This window comes from Pecten maximus, chromosome 4 (assembly GCF_902652985.1).
Source record: "Pecten maximus chromosome 4, xPecMax1.1, whole genome shotgun sequence".
Lineage (NCBI taxonomy): Eukaryota > Metazoa > Mollusca > Bivalvia > Pectinida > Pectinidae > Pecten > Pecten maximus.
This window is the reverse complement of record NC_047018.1, coordinates 26,636,614-26,650,331: the sequence shown is the minus strand read 5'-3', so window position 1 is coordinate 26,650,331 and position 13,718 is coordinate 26,636,614. Positions and strand designations below refer to the sequence as shown.

The 13,718-nt window shown below is 33.9% G+C and overlaps 1 protein-coding gene across 2 annotated transcripts; it reads left to right on the top strand.

Moving 5' to 3' along the window:
* Positions 1 to 259: 259 nt before the first annotated feature.
* LOC117325654 (ADP-ribosylation factor-related protein 1-like) lies at positions 260 to 10,833 on the top strand. Of its 2 annotated transcripts, none has more exons than XM_033882050.1 (8): positions 260 to 368; positions 1,280 to 1,372; positions 1,831 to 1,918; positions 2,103 to 2,185; positions 5,125 to 5,206; positions 6,494 to 6,564; positions 7,210 to 7,310; positions 8,007 to 10,833. In XM_033882050.1, exons 2-8 carry the CDS (start codon positions 1,280 to 1,282, stop codon positions 8,095 to 8,097), a joined length of 609 nt encoding a protein of 202 aa, XP_033737941.1. In that variant the 5' UTR covers positions 260 to 368; the 3' UTR covers positions 8,098 to 10,833. The 2 variants fall into 2 exon arrangements, with proteins under 2 accessions (XP_033737941.1, XP_033737940.1); XM_033882049.1 differs by lacking the exon at positions 5,125 to 5,206 and adding an exon at positions 3,133 to 3,214.
* Positions 10,834 to 13,718: the final 2,885 nt, after the last annotated feature.

Sequence of the window (13,718 nt, the reverse complement as noted above, 5' to 3'; positions counted from 1 at the left end):
TCCATGCCTAAGTAAGTTAAAATTAAAAAAAAAATTTCACATTGAATATTTTAGAAAAGCTGCCGTCCTTTGTTTGCTTTACACAGCAAATATTTACACTTTGGGTAGGTAAAAGGGATTTTGAAAGCATAATTCGAAAACTAGGGTGTTTAGATAGAGACCTCAGCTGGTTAGCCACAAATCGGTAAAATGAAAGTAAAAGTGAGAAATCGCATGATGCTGAAGAGTGCTTTCCCTTTGTTTCATCCGGGCATTCAACATGGCTGCTTCCATACGTTGTTGACGTTGACACATCTGTCATCTGCTGAAATATCGGTCTAAGTCTATTTTGAGATTTCTTAGAGTTTTGTTTTAAAACCAAACAAAAGGTAAAGTTATGAACACTTCGTGTAAACTCGTTTAACTTCGTGCTCATAGTAAACATCGAACATAAAGTCTGAAGTTGTACAGTTGTATCGTACAACCAGCTCTTCAACTGTTCAACTCCAGGGCCGTTTTCGTTTTTGCGGTCCAAACGGTTAGACCGTTTGGACCGGTATTGTTCGTTCATGAAATAAATACGGACCTGGTGATTTTAGTATATTGTTTTCATATGAGCCTTGACAAAGACTTTCAAGGCATGTATTAACATTTGCAGGTCCGTCAAGATATACAAATGTATGTTTTAAATATTACATTTTAAACACAAACGAACCGGTTTGTCCGCAAAAACGAACAGGCCCCAGTACTATACTGACTGTACTGCAACACATGTATTCTATATATAGCCAAAATTTCCTGTGGCACTACCACGTACATTCAACAGACATCTAGCTGTCATGTTGTCAAAGTCTGGTGTCAGGGCCAAAAGAAACTCGGGCTAAATATTCTAACCAATAAATGCACGGTATCTTAAAAGATAATCAACTAGAAATTTAGTTTGCATCATTTAATATGCAAAAGTACTTTATATGTATTGTCACCATTTGTGACTTGCATGTTTGAGGCGTATCTGGTGTACAAATGTAGAAGTTGAAAGGATTTTTCATACTGAATCCAGAAAAGCATTAATATTTAAGTAATTATTCATTTGTTATCATTTTTTTACCGTTCAGTAAATTAAATTGACTTCTTTTGAAAGCACTGACATATCTCGGGATTAAGATCTACTGTATGCTTGTTAGATTAAGTCCTAAAAAAAATTCACACTTTCAATTTAGTAATATATAATGTATATCATGTGTTTTTATGTGACAAATTCATATCTAATCTACAGTCTACGTGTATTTATATTTTTCAGATGTATACATTGTTGTCAGGCCTATGGAAATACACGTTCCAAAAAGATGAATATAATGTTTCAATTCTGGGACTAGACAATGCAGGAAAAAGTGTAAGTTTGAAAAAGAAAGCTAAAATATCATAACCCTAGTACATGTATACCTATAATGAGTGTCCAAATCATCAATCTGTCTATAATTAGTGCTCATTACTACTTATAATTAGTGCTCATTCAATTACTACTAAGTATTTAATAAGGTGTTAATTTTCAAAAAAGAACAACCAGTCGGTTTGTATCATGATTGAGGCACACTGGCACAGAAGCTTTATATTTCACCAGCATTTCATTGTTAAATCAAAATGTAATATGGTTAATTAAGTTACATTACTAAGCAACACTTGGTCGAAGAAATATATATATGTATGTTAAAATTTATAGGAAAACAAAGAGAGCATTTGTCGGTAAGTCTCTTGAGCTGGACCTATCACTTATCATTGTTATTGAATATTGAGATAAACAATTGATTTCATTGGATGGATATATATTTCTGTTATTATTGTTTTTATCAGACATACTTGGAGCAGACCAAGACAAAGTTCACTAAAAATTACAAAGGACTATCTCTGTCTAAAATCACAACGACAGTGGGTCTCAACAGTGAGTAAGATTTCGAATAATTAATGTAATATCTATGCTGAAAGCTCCATATATATTGGGACTACTCAAAGGTTAGCAGTACACATAATTACAGTTTACATAATTTGTCTACATATGTAGTCAACATGAAATGTTTCAATTTATACCTTATAATAACAGTTTTGTTTTATCACTTTTGTTTCAGTTGGAAAAATTGATATTGGCCATGTTCGTCTAAACTTCTGGGACTTGGGTGGCCAGGAGGAACTGCAGTCACTATGGGACAAGGTAAACGACACCATTACATGATCCCCAAGAGGAACTTACCAGGATATGAGTGTCAACTTCTGGTTTATAGGACCTATAAAGGATCAAGTTTCATCTGTTGTGTACCAACTGTCAACTTCTGTGTATAACTTTTGAGACACTGAGCCATTTTCTTTTGTAAACATTTTTATTACATTGATAGATATAAATCCTTATATTTATGCTTAATTAGGGGATTTGGTTGACGCTTGCGAAAAATGAATCCAATATGATCTTGTTGAAATGAATGTCCTTTGGGACATTATTAATGTTGTCAATATTTTAGACAGTCTAAAATTCAACAAGACATAGGAAGACGATTTCTCTTCAGGATGAAAATATTAAAGTTAATTCTGCCAGTATATTTTGAAGGAAACAAGCCAAAACACACTAGTCTTTGTAAGCAGATAACTATTACAGCCTGTGGGCCTCATGTTCTGTATCATTATTATTTGCTTGCCCTATTTTCTTATTTAAGCTGTGAATAATCCACCCACTTTTCTCTGGATTACATATCAGACATTGAAAATGTATGTTCTCATCAATTTATCAATACTATTTGGTCACTATTCATACAAAGACAAATACGGATTTTGGATATTTTTGCAAATGCAAGTCTGAAAAAAATTGAAAATCATTTTTATTGAAGAAAAATAGGTGTTGGCACTCATTTCCTTAAGAGAATGATATTGGTAAAGGTACAGTTGTGCTCCTCTATGATATTCTCTGACACAGAATTGTAAAGAAGCAGAATTAAAGATATTACTTTACTTGGATTGTTTTATGAGTCATAACCCATTGTCCTGTTGTAATAAATCACTTCGCCTTATTTTCTCTTTGCACTGTCACTCTCGAGCTCCTTCCCATTTTAATGTCACTTATTACAGTACTTGCCTAACATGCAGTATCATTATGTTGGTTTTTTTCAGTATTACGCTGAGTCACATGCTGTCATATATATAATCGACTCATCTGACCTTGAAAGAATTGATGAATCAAAGGAGGCTTTTGGTAAGTGGTCATATTACTTGTAAGATAAATCACAATATAGTTGTTTACCTGTACTGAAATCCATGGTATATTGTTTGTGACATAAATCACAATATACAAATGTAGTTGTTTACCTGTACTGAAATCCATGGTATATTGTTTGTGACATTTCATTTCAACAAATTTTATTGACAAAAATGATGGAATATAGTCAATTGGATTGAATAACAGGCTATGCCTATGTAAATTCTCTCCATAATGTAGATGGCAGGATAAATGGACAATGTAATTATGTGGAATTTAAAGATATCAATTATATATGTTAATTATTTTATATTTACCGGTATATTTGAAATGAAAAATTACAAGGAAAGAAAAAAGAAAGAACATAACATATATACATTATTATATGAATAAAGGGAGGCAACTCAGTGTTTAATTAAAAGGAATAACATAAATATTCATCCACACTTCACACACATTCAGGACACATTAAGATAATGATATTCATATTTCATATATACATAAATATACAAGGAAGTTTATTATGTACTGTAAGCCATAAAGTAAACACTGACCCAAAAGTCCATGTGCTTTTATGCACAGGGTAGTGTTACCAATAGCTGGTACCAATATATAAATATGATAGTTTGCATATATGTATTTACACTGTGAGAACAAGACAAGACAGACTGGTAAACAAAACAAACACAGAAAACAAAGACAGACAAAAGACATCTAGACAAAACCAAACATGCTCAGCCACAGACATTCAATGTCTTAGTCATATAAGAAACAGGGAGAACAGGTGCAAAATGCAAAATGCAATATAAGTCAAAGACTATATTTATGTAGTTAGATCATGTAAAGATTAAAACGCCTGGATTTACTAATAAATAAATATACATCTTTAAGTATCTGCTTGTTTATAACTCCATCACAACCAGGACAACCCCTGAGAAAGATATTTACATCAGTATGATTATGATTTCCATAAGTATTGACAGAATTTAAAAGTGTACGTCTAAGATCGATATATTTTGGACACTCAAGAAAATAATGATGAACTGATTCATATTCAAAGGAACAAGTACAATAAGGGTTGTTAGTTAAGTGGTCTTTAAACAGATCAAAATTTAAATTACTGCAAAAATTTCTAAGTTGGCATAAGATAATATTTGCTCTTCTATCACCATCAGACTTAAAAATTAAAGCTGATTCACTATCAGTAACAGTATTGTTGTTTAGTTTGTGTTTGAAGGTTGTAATAGAGGGGGAGTTAAATAGATCATTTTCAGTGTTTGCAGTGCGACACATTAGAGGAAAGAAACTATCAAAATAGTTGTTAGTCCTGCAGATTGGTGGATTAAAGAGTCTTGTTTGTCTGAGATTGTGAGGATTGTTATTTTGATTGTTAATAAAAGGAATTAGGACATTCTGTAAGTAGTCAGGTGACAGCCCATTCATTATTTTGTACATCATTATGTGTTTATGTTTATTTCTTCTTGATGATAGAGTTTCCCAACCAAGTTCATTATAAAGTGTATTGTGTGAAGTCCCTGATCTTAGCCCTGTTATGATTAGGTATGGATTTTGGATATTTTTGCAAATGCAAGTCAGAAAAAAATTGAAAATCATTTTCATTGAAGAAAAATAGGTGTTGGCACTCATTTCCTTAAGAGAATGATATTGGTAAAGGTACAGTTGTGCTCCTCTATGATATTCTCTGACACAGAATTGTAAAGGAGCAGAATTAAAGATATTATTTTACTTAGATTGTTTTATGAGCCATAACCCATTGTCCTGTTGTAATAAATCACTTCACCTTATTTTCTCTTTGCACTGTCACTCTCGAGCTCCTCCCCATTTTAATGTCACTTATAATTGTACTTGCCTAACATACAGTATCATTATGTTGTTGTTTTTTTCAGTATTACGCTGAGTCACATGCTGTCATATATATAATCGACTCATCTGATCTTGAAAGAATTGATGAATCAAAAGAGGCTTTCGGTAAGTAATCATATAACTTGTAAGATAAATCACAATATAGTTATTTACTTGTACTGAAATCCGTGGTATATTCTGACATAAATCACAATATAGTTGTTTACCTGTACTGAAATCCATGGTATATTGTTTGTAACATAAATCACAATATAGTTGTTTAATACCTGTACTGAAATCCATGGTATATTGTTTGTGACATAAATCACAATATAGTTGTTTACTTGTACTGAAATCCATGGTATATTGTTTGTAATATAAATCACAATATAGTTGTTTACCTGTACTGAAATCCGTGGTATATTGTTTGTAACATAAATCACAATATAGTTGTTAAGCTGTACTGAAATCCATGGTATATTGTTTGTGACATAAATCACAATATCGTTGTTTACCTGTACTAAAATCCATGGTATATTGTTTGTAACATAAATCACAATATACTTGTTTACCTGTACTGAAATCCAAGGTATATGTTTGTGACATAAATCACAATATAGTTGTTTACCTGTACTAAAATCCATGGTATATTGTTCGTGACAAATTATGATCACAATATATTTGTTTACCTGTACTGAAATCCATGGTATATTGTTTGTGACATAAATCACAATATAGTTGTTTACCTGTACTAAAATCCATGGTATATTGTTTGTGACATAAATCACAATATAGTTGTATACTTATACTGAAATCCATGGTATATTGTTTGTGACATAAATCACAATATAGTTGTTTACCTGTACTGAAATCCATGGTATATTGTTGGTGACATAAATCACAATATAGTTGTTTACCTGTACTGAAATCCATGGTACATATGTATATTGTTTGTAACATAAATCAAAATATAGTTGTTTACCTGTACTGAAATCCATGGTATATTGTTTGTGACCAGGTCACTGCTTTACATGAGATTCGGGGGTCTCTGGTTCTAATCTTTACCTATAACTCATCATTAATTATTTTGGAATTCCTTTCACATTTGCATTGGTTGATTGAGTAGCCTAGGTTCCTCAACAGGATATAGTTCATTTATACTTACTGGTAGTCTTTATACTGTCCATTGTGTATTTGGGTCAAAGACGTTGCTGAAGGAGGGAGGATGAACGGGATGGGGCAGCAGATTTGTCATCCACCAGATTGGCTAAAACATCACTCTAGTTTCCTGAGGTTCATATATTTGCCACAATCATATTTTTTAAAGCACAAACCAGTGAAGCGAAAATCTAACTAATTTATTATATAAACAGATCTACATTTACAGACTTATGACGTGTGTTTCTTTTTCAGATAAAATGGTAATCAACGACTCCTTGAAAGAAGTGCCAATACTTGTTCTGGCAAATAAACAGGATTTGGATGTATGTACAAATGTATATTTGGTGTAACTGTTGGTATGCTAGAAACTAAAACATTGGCTTTATACAAATGTATACTGTGATAGAATGATATATAGCAGTAAATAAGAAAAGTATATGTATATTATAAAGAATGCAAATCTCTGATTTCTAAAAATGTTTGACTCTCAGGAATGAAATCTAATATAAAAAAAAAATACAAGTCAAAATCATATTTTGGTGAATCTTTTTGTATATAAAATCTCACTTCCCCAAACTACTACTGGGTACCTCTTTTTTACTTTAATCTGCTAAAGTACTGAAATGCAGCAGTTTCCATAGACTAATGTTTGATGTTTTTACTTGGACATCATTACAGATGTGGGTTTATTGGTGCCTTTGAGATGGACCATTGGTTGCCTTTATTAGGGAATTGATCTTGTGACTTTGGTAGCTTGACTGTTGGCTAATTGTTGTCAAGTCTTTATTGATGCTAATTTTAGATTCTTAATAGGAGCCAACCTTAACAGTTTTGTACTTATAAAAGAGATTTTGATTTTCAATTTCTTTTTTTTTCTGGCACGCATTGTCAAGTTTGTGTACTGTGACTGTTTTCTTTACATATCTTGTTTTTTGTACATGTATATTCATACTTCATTCCATCTCCAGGGGTGTATGCGGGTGATAGAGGTGAAAAAAGTGTTCAACCCAAGTGCGCCCCTCATCGGTCACAGAGACTGTAAAATGCTGGGCACGTCAGCCCTCAAAGGGTAAGTATAATATATAAACATGTACATTTGCCATCTTACTTGGACATCTATCTTCTTACGTTACATTGGTCATCATCAGAAGCTTTGAATAAAATTTAGCTCATATTATAACCAATAACTGGTTTTCATACCATGAATTATATCTGTTCCTGGTGTTACTGTTGTCTGTCCTATATTGTATCTACAGTTGAACCACGTTACCTCAAGGTCAGCAGGGTCATGAAATAAGTTTGTGTATCCCAATTTTTCGCAGTAACTTTTGCTGTTGGAACTGAATTTTTACTTAGGTTAATCAGGGTTTTTTTTTAGTGTAATAAAATGGTTTAGAAAAAAAAGTTTGACTGTATATCCTTAACAACAGTATGATTTTTATGTACTAGTATGCTATATATAAATAGATTTTATATGGATATGGACAGGTATTTCAAGGGATGACAAAACAGCAAGAGAATGAAAAAGTCCAAGCTCCTTTTCTTGAAAAAAGTTTACTTTTTAAGAAGGCTGCCAGTCAAAACGTTAAGCTGCCAGGGTGTATATATGTGAGAATGATCTTGTACTTAAAATTCCTCTGGGATTAGTTGAAGTTTTCTGATGACACATATATATCTACTTCTGAAACAAATAGTTTAGTTTTGCCTAAAAGAATTAAAAAAAACATATTTCTACATTAAATTCTGACTTTATTGTTTGTTACAGTGATGGAGTACATGAGGGTATTGAATGGCTGACAGAGTGTATTAAAAGGAATGCTATGAACAGGCCTCCACTTCAAAAGGACATAACTTGATCAGATGGAGTTCTACTCACAACATCATGACAATATAAAGTGACTAGTACTCTAGCCAGCCACTGATACACAAGCTGTGATCTGTTTTGAAATGGATCTGAATGTTCCCCGCTAACCTGATAGTGGTTACAATGTCTGGCTCAGAGTTAATCTCATGTCAACGTTATCATTCCCATACACAATGGAACATTCATATCATGAACATTGATGTTTATTTATTGGCATTCTGGTGCTATTAATACAGCCCCAGTTGACAAAATAAAACTTTGTTGTGACAATATTGCTGCAGAACAAAGTCAAGACCTTGTGAATATATGTTGTTTTTAAGAATGCAAGTGACAGTGCACGTTTATGGGACCATAAACTTAAACTCTGGACAAGTGTTTGAGGTGAGTACGAGAGGCAGAGAAATCTGGACAAGTGTTGTGGGTAGACATCTGGACAAGTGTTTGAGGCGAGTACAAGAGGCGGAGAAATCTGGTGTGTTGTAGACAGTACTAGAGGAGCAGAAATGTGGTAGGCAATTATTCGAGAAGTGGGGTCTGGACAAGTGTTTGAGGCAAGTGCCAGGGGAGCAAATATCTTAACAAGTATTGTATGCAAGCACTAGCGGAGTAGATATCTGGAAGAGTGTTCAAGGCAAGCCTCAGAGGAGAAGAATCTGTTAATACATGTCTACTGTATGTGCACTAAACTTTTCGGAAGGTGACTATATCAACCTTCATCATCATTTGAAATTTTCTTTTAAGAATTTTGAACTTAATTTTCTGCATGTGTCACCATGAAATGGCTCTGGCTATAAAATGTACGCTACTGTCTGACATACTTTGGTTTAGATTTTGTATTAATGTCATTTTCAAGGAGTAGATATAAAATGCTCTTCAGGTCTAACATTGATGTTGGAGCTACCATAATTATGCAACAAAAGGCAAACTTCTGTTAGTAAGCTATGCCGATTGCAGTTTAGTAAAAATGCTAACACATGCCTTTTCATTGTCCTACATTAAGACCAGCTCTATTTGATAAAAATGTGTCTGTCTATTGAACTGAGGTAATAAGTTTTTGTTTTTGTTTTTAAACTGTTTGGGGCCAACATTGAAAACTCCATACATTTCAAAGTGACAAGTATATATATAACACCTATGTTCTACAAGCATTTCATAGTTGTTCTGGCTCTGTATCTGACATTTCCCAGTTGTTCTGTTTCTGTATCCGACATTTCCCAGTTCTGTTTCTGTATCCGACATTTCCCAGTTGTTCTGGCTCTGTATCCGACATTTCCCAGTTGTTCTGCCTCTATATCCAACATTTACTAGTTCCTCCTCTGTGTCCGACATTTCCCAGTTCTGCCTCTATATCCAACATTTTCTAGTTCCTCCTCTGTGTCCGACATTTCCCAGTTCTGCCTCTATATCAAACATTTTCTAGTTCTGGCTCTGTGTCCGACACTTCCCAGTTCTGCCTCTGTATCCAACATTTTCCAGTTCTGCCTCTATATCCAACATTTTCCAGTTCTGGCTCTGTATCCAACATTTCCTAGTGCTAGCTTTATATAGGACTGACCTTTTCATTGACACTACATTTTACTTATCATTGTCTAAGTTGCCTTACAAAGAAATTTTACTGTACACTTAAATAAATAAACTGAACTTATATATGGCATTGGAATGTTTAAATTATTTTTGCATTGATGTTTCAATAATTAATTTTTCATATTTTGATGTAATTTGTAATACATGTGAGAGCTGAGATTAGTCTGTATATTTCCTGTTGGATCCTGGAGGTTGAGTTAACATTGTAGTCCCTCTGAAGCAGACTTATCTATCTAGTGTGTATGTTCTGGAATGCTGTGTTTGGTGTAGACACAATCTATTGTATGTTCTGAAATGCTGTGTTCGGTGTAGACACAATCTATTGTATGTTCTGGAATGCTGTGTTCGATGTAGACGCAATCTATTGTTATCATTATTGTAACTTTTGGTGATTATTACATTCAGTCAACGGTGATTTATCACAGTAATTTATTCCTTGATGATGTCTTCCTGTATACATGTCATATGGAATTAAAGCAGAGTGGCATTTAAAATTATGGAACAAGTTTAATAAATTACATATGACATAGTCATGGGTTTAAGATAATGTTGATCAAATAACTCATATTTATGAGAATGCTAATGTTGTTGTGTTGGCGTTGGCATTGATGTTGGTTTTCTAATATTAACATTTTGGTGCAAGCATTGAAAGGTATTAACACATCACATTATAATTGTACTAGCTAGGGTACTGATATTTGACATTACTGTCCCTGTGGGGTAAGACTATTCACTTCAGGAGTCAAACAAAGGGATTTTTGAAGAAAAAAACCCCTGCTTTATGACATGTTTTGGACATCGATTCTTTCTTTTTTTGCGTTTTTGAAGATATCAGAGATTTTTCAGCTATTTATGAATGATGTCAATTAAGGTGGAGTAACATAAATTAATTCCATCAAGTACACAATATAAATTTTATTTATCCAATATGCAAAACAATACCAATTTATATATTTTGATTATTTATTGACAAGCATTTGTGAGACGAATTACAATGTATAATGCTGTTCTACAACAGCTCTTGTTCCATAATGATGTAACTACTGACCTTTTACCTATTGTATGTAATACTGATTATAACAGATCCCAGAGGGATCTAGGTGCCCACCATATGTGGTCAAATAAAAAAAACTTTAAAAAGGCAGCATTTCTTATCTTATATATATTCTAGTAATTTTTGTAGGATTTTTTTCAGGCAAATCCAGAACACCATTTTCGAAAATAGCCATTTTAAATTTCAGTGGCTCCCACAGGATAGCGTGAGTCCAGGACTAGGTCGGAGTCTCAAACATCTCATCTGTATTGTATTATTATATTCAACAAACAGTTTACTTGGAAAGAATGTAGAATTTCACCTCCTACAGATTGCATGGATCATGGATCTCTGATCATAATGACAATATATATATTGTTTACTATGGAAATTATATATTTCAAGTACACACATTGATCTCATGTCCTTTACTACTGACCTTGATGTTACGTCTAGGAAAACCAGGTGTAAATTCGAACCACATTTTACTTTTGTAACATGACGAATCAGTCGATTACCAGAAATACAATTTAATTCAACTTTGTTTAATAACTTTATCTTGTTCGATTCCAGTCAACTTAGCGTCATATTGATACTTCGTATGTACATTGTACCAATAAGTAAAGTTTTACCTTGACTTTTAACCCGAGGACCCTGAATTTAGTCAGTCAAACTTTACTTGTGATGCCAATCAACTTTAATTGCTTCATAATATCACACTTAATTACGAAGTCATATTTGATAAGTGAATGTAATGGGCCGTCTTTTAGCCATATTGTTCTTCATGTTTCACCACGAGATCATTTACTGTAGAGGAACTTGTGTACACAGATTAGGATCCGTCTGGTACTCAGAAGTAACAATGATTGTTTATGGCCGAACAGACCATGGACGAAAGAGGAAGGAAGATTTTGTGTCTTGCACTTTTAGTATATGAGAAACAATAACAATCTTGCCAATCCAAAGAACGTTGTCATGTTGTAAAAAACAATATACAATTTACAAAATACCAAAGTTGGAAATACAGGGACATGCTAGTCTTATATGTTAATCTATACATGATATACCTACGGTAATAATGTATGCCCCTGTGTTGCCAAGAAATGATAACTGTAAGGAATTACCGATATTTGATTAATACAAAATTAAAACCACTTTAGTAACATCCAGGGACATGATGAGGACAAATGTGTGTCAAGGAAACGCCAGCAAAAGAAAGCAACGCACAGCAAGAAAGAACATGACAAGATCCCAAGTGTTGTGATAGGAGTAGATCGATCTATTTAGGTCTCATAAATGTCCCTTAGCCGAGATTCTTCGATTCAACAATGACCCACGTTTTTAGTCGCCTCTTATGAACATTCTTTAGCTCCTAAATATCCTCTACTCTAAGACACTTGGAAGTACGATATGTAGTTAAGTAGGATGTAACAGTCATATTCTTTTCCCGCTATTTTGCAGGATCAGATTGATCCATATCGTACTCGGCCATTGATATCGCCAGCGGCTGACCGTCCCGCCCCAGCAACATTCAATATAGTACTTTAATTCTTACTAGGATGAGAAGAAGAAAACTGAAATGTTATGTTATGGGACACAACTGTAAAAGGTCATTGCACAAAGCATCGATAAGTAACAGGATAAAAAGTTCACAAATGGACATGAGTCCTGTTTCGACGTCTCTACGTTTACACAAGACATATCAGGATCATTTATACATGTATCTCAAGCTGTACCAAGACTTTACCCTTATTGTTCTGGATGGCATGCAACGGGTCTCGCGTATGTTGTTCAGTGATTTAGCCACCAACTACTACAAGGAGACCCTGCCTCAATAACTAAATCAACAACAAACAAATCCTCACCATCAAAGACCTAAACTATACATCTTCCTCCCGTCGCGAATGTTCTGTATAACTTCAGTCCATTCTCCTCACAACATTATTGAAAGCGTTTTACACCAAGGACTATGGTAGCAATGATGGACACAGTAAAGTTGCAGAGTGAGTTTGATAAAGATAGTAGTTCTGCTGTTATAAACGACCTTTTTGGAGTTATTCTCTAAAAGAAGATAGGAAACGGTGGCAGATTCCGATAGTCACGCATGAGTGACAGATTCCGATAGTCACGCATGAGTGACAGATTCCGATAGTCACGCATGGACAGGTTAGACACTACAGCAATTAAGGTAAAACTCGTGGTTTAAGTTCCAAAGACTAGTTTTTTTCGGGGCAAATTAAAAAAAAAAAAAAAAAAAAACATTTGTTATGGAACCGATTGTCTTTTCTGACCAACAAATCGGCAGTCTCACTGTCCAGATATTTCCACAGTCCCATAAAGGAATTCGAATGTAATTCTTGTGCCAGAATATCTTAGAACAATCATTATAACGCGAAAAAATATGTTGTTTATCAAACAAAACCAGTCCTATCATAGATGGTACTTTAATATATATCAACAAATGTTCCTTCCAAAGTCATCATATTGTGGACAGAAACAGTCTCAAGTTAATGTGCATTGTGTTGTCAGATGGACTGGACACCATTGGGTCTGTCATGGTCGTGTCAATGATGCATCCTTTACTAAACTCATCATTGACAATGTTGACCTTCTCTAGGCTTGGCTGGACGAAAATGACAATGTTATGGTCGATCATCGTGGCATCAACATCTGGCTAACTTGGGATATGATACAAAAATGTCATATGGCTTCCCATTGGGAATTTCAGATAGATATATGCCAGACGAATGAAGAGCGCCAATATACCAAAACCCGTTGGGTATTAGAGGCATTCCATGTTCATTTAAACGACATGGTTTTCTCAGGGGGAAAAACAACATGTTTTCCAATTGTATTTGTTCCAGTTGTTGGCAAACATGTTCGCTGAGTGACTGCATGGATACATTCAGAGAAACACTATAGTGACTATATAGTCCACATAGATAAGACCTACGGTGGCACATACAATATATGCTATTTCTTTGAAATAAGAAAAC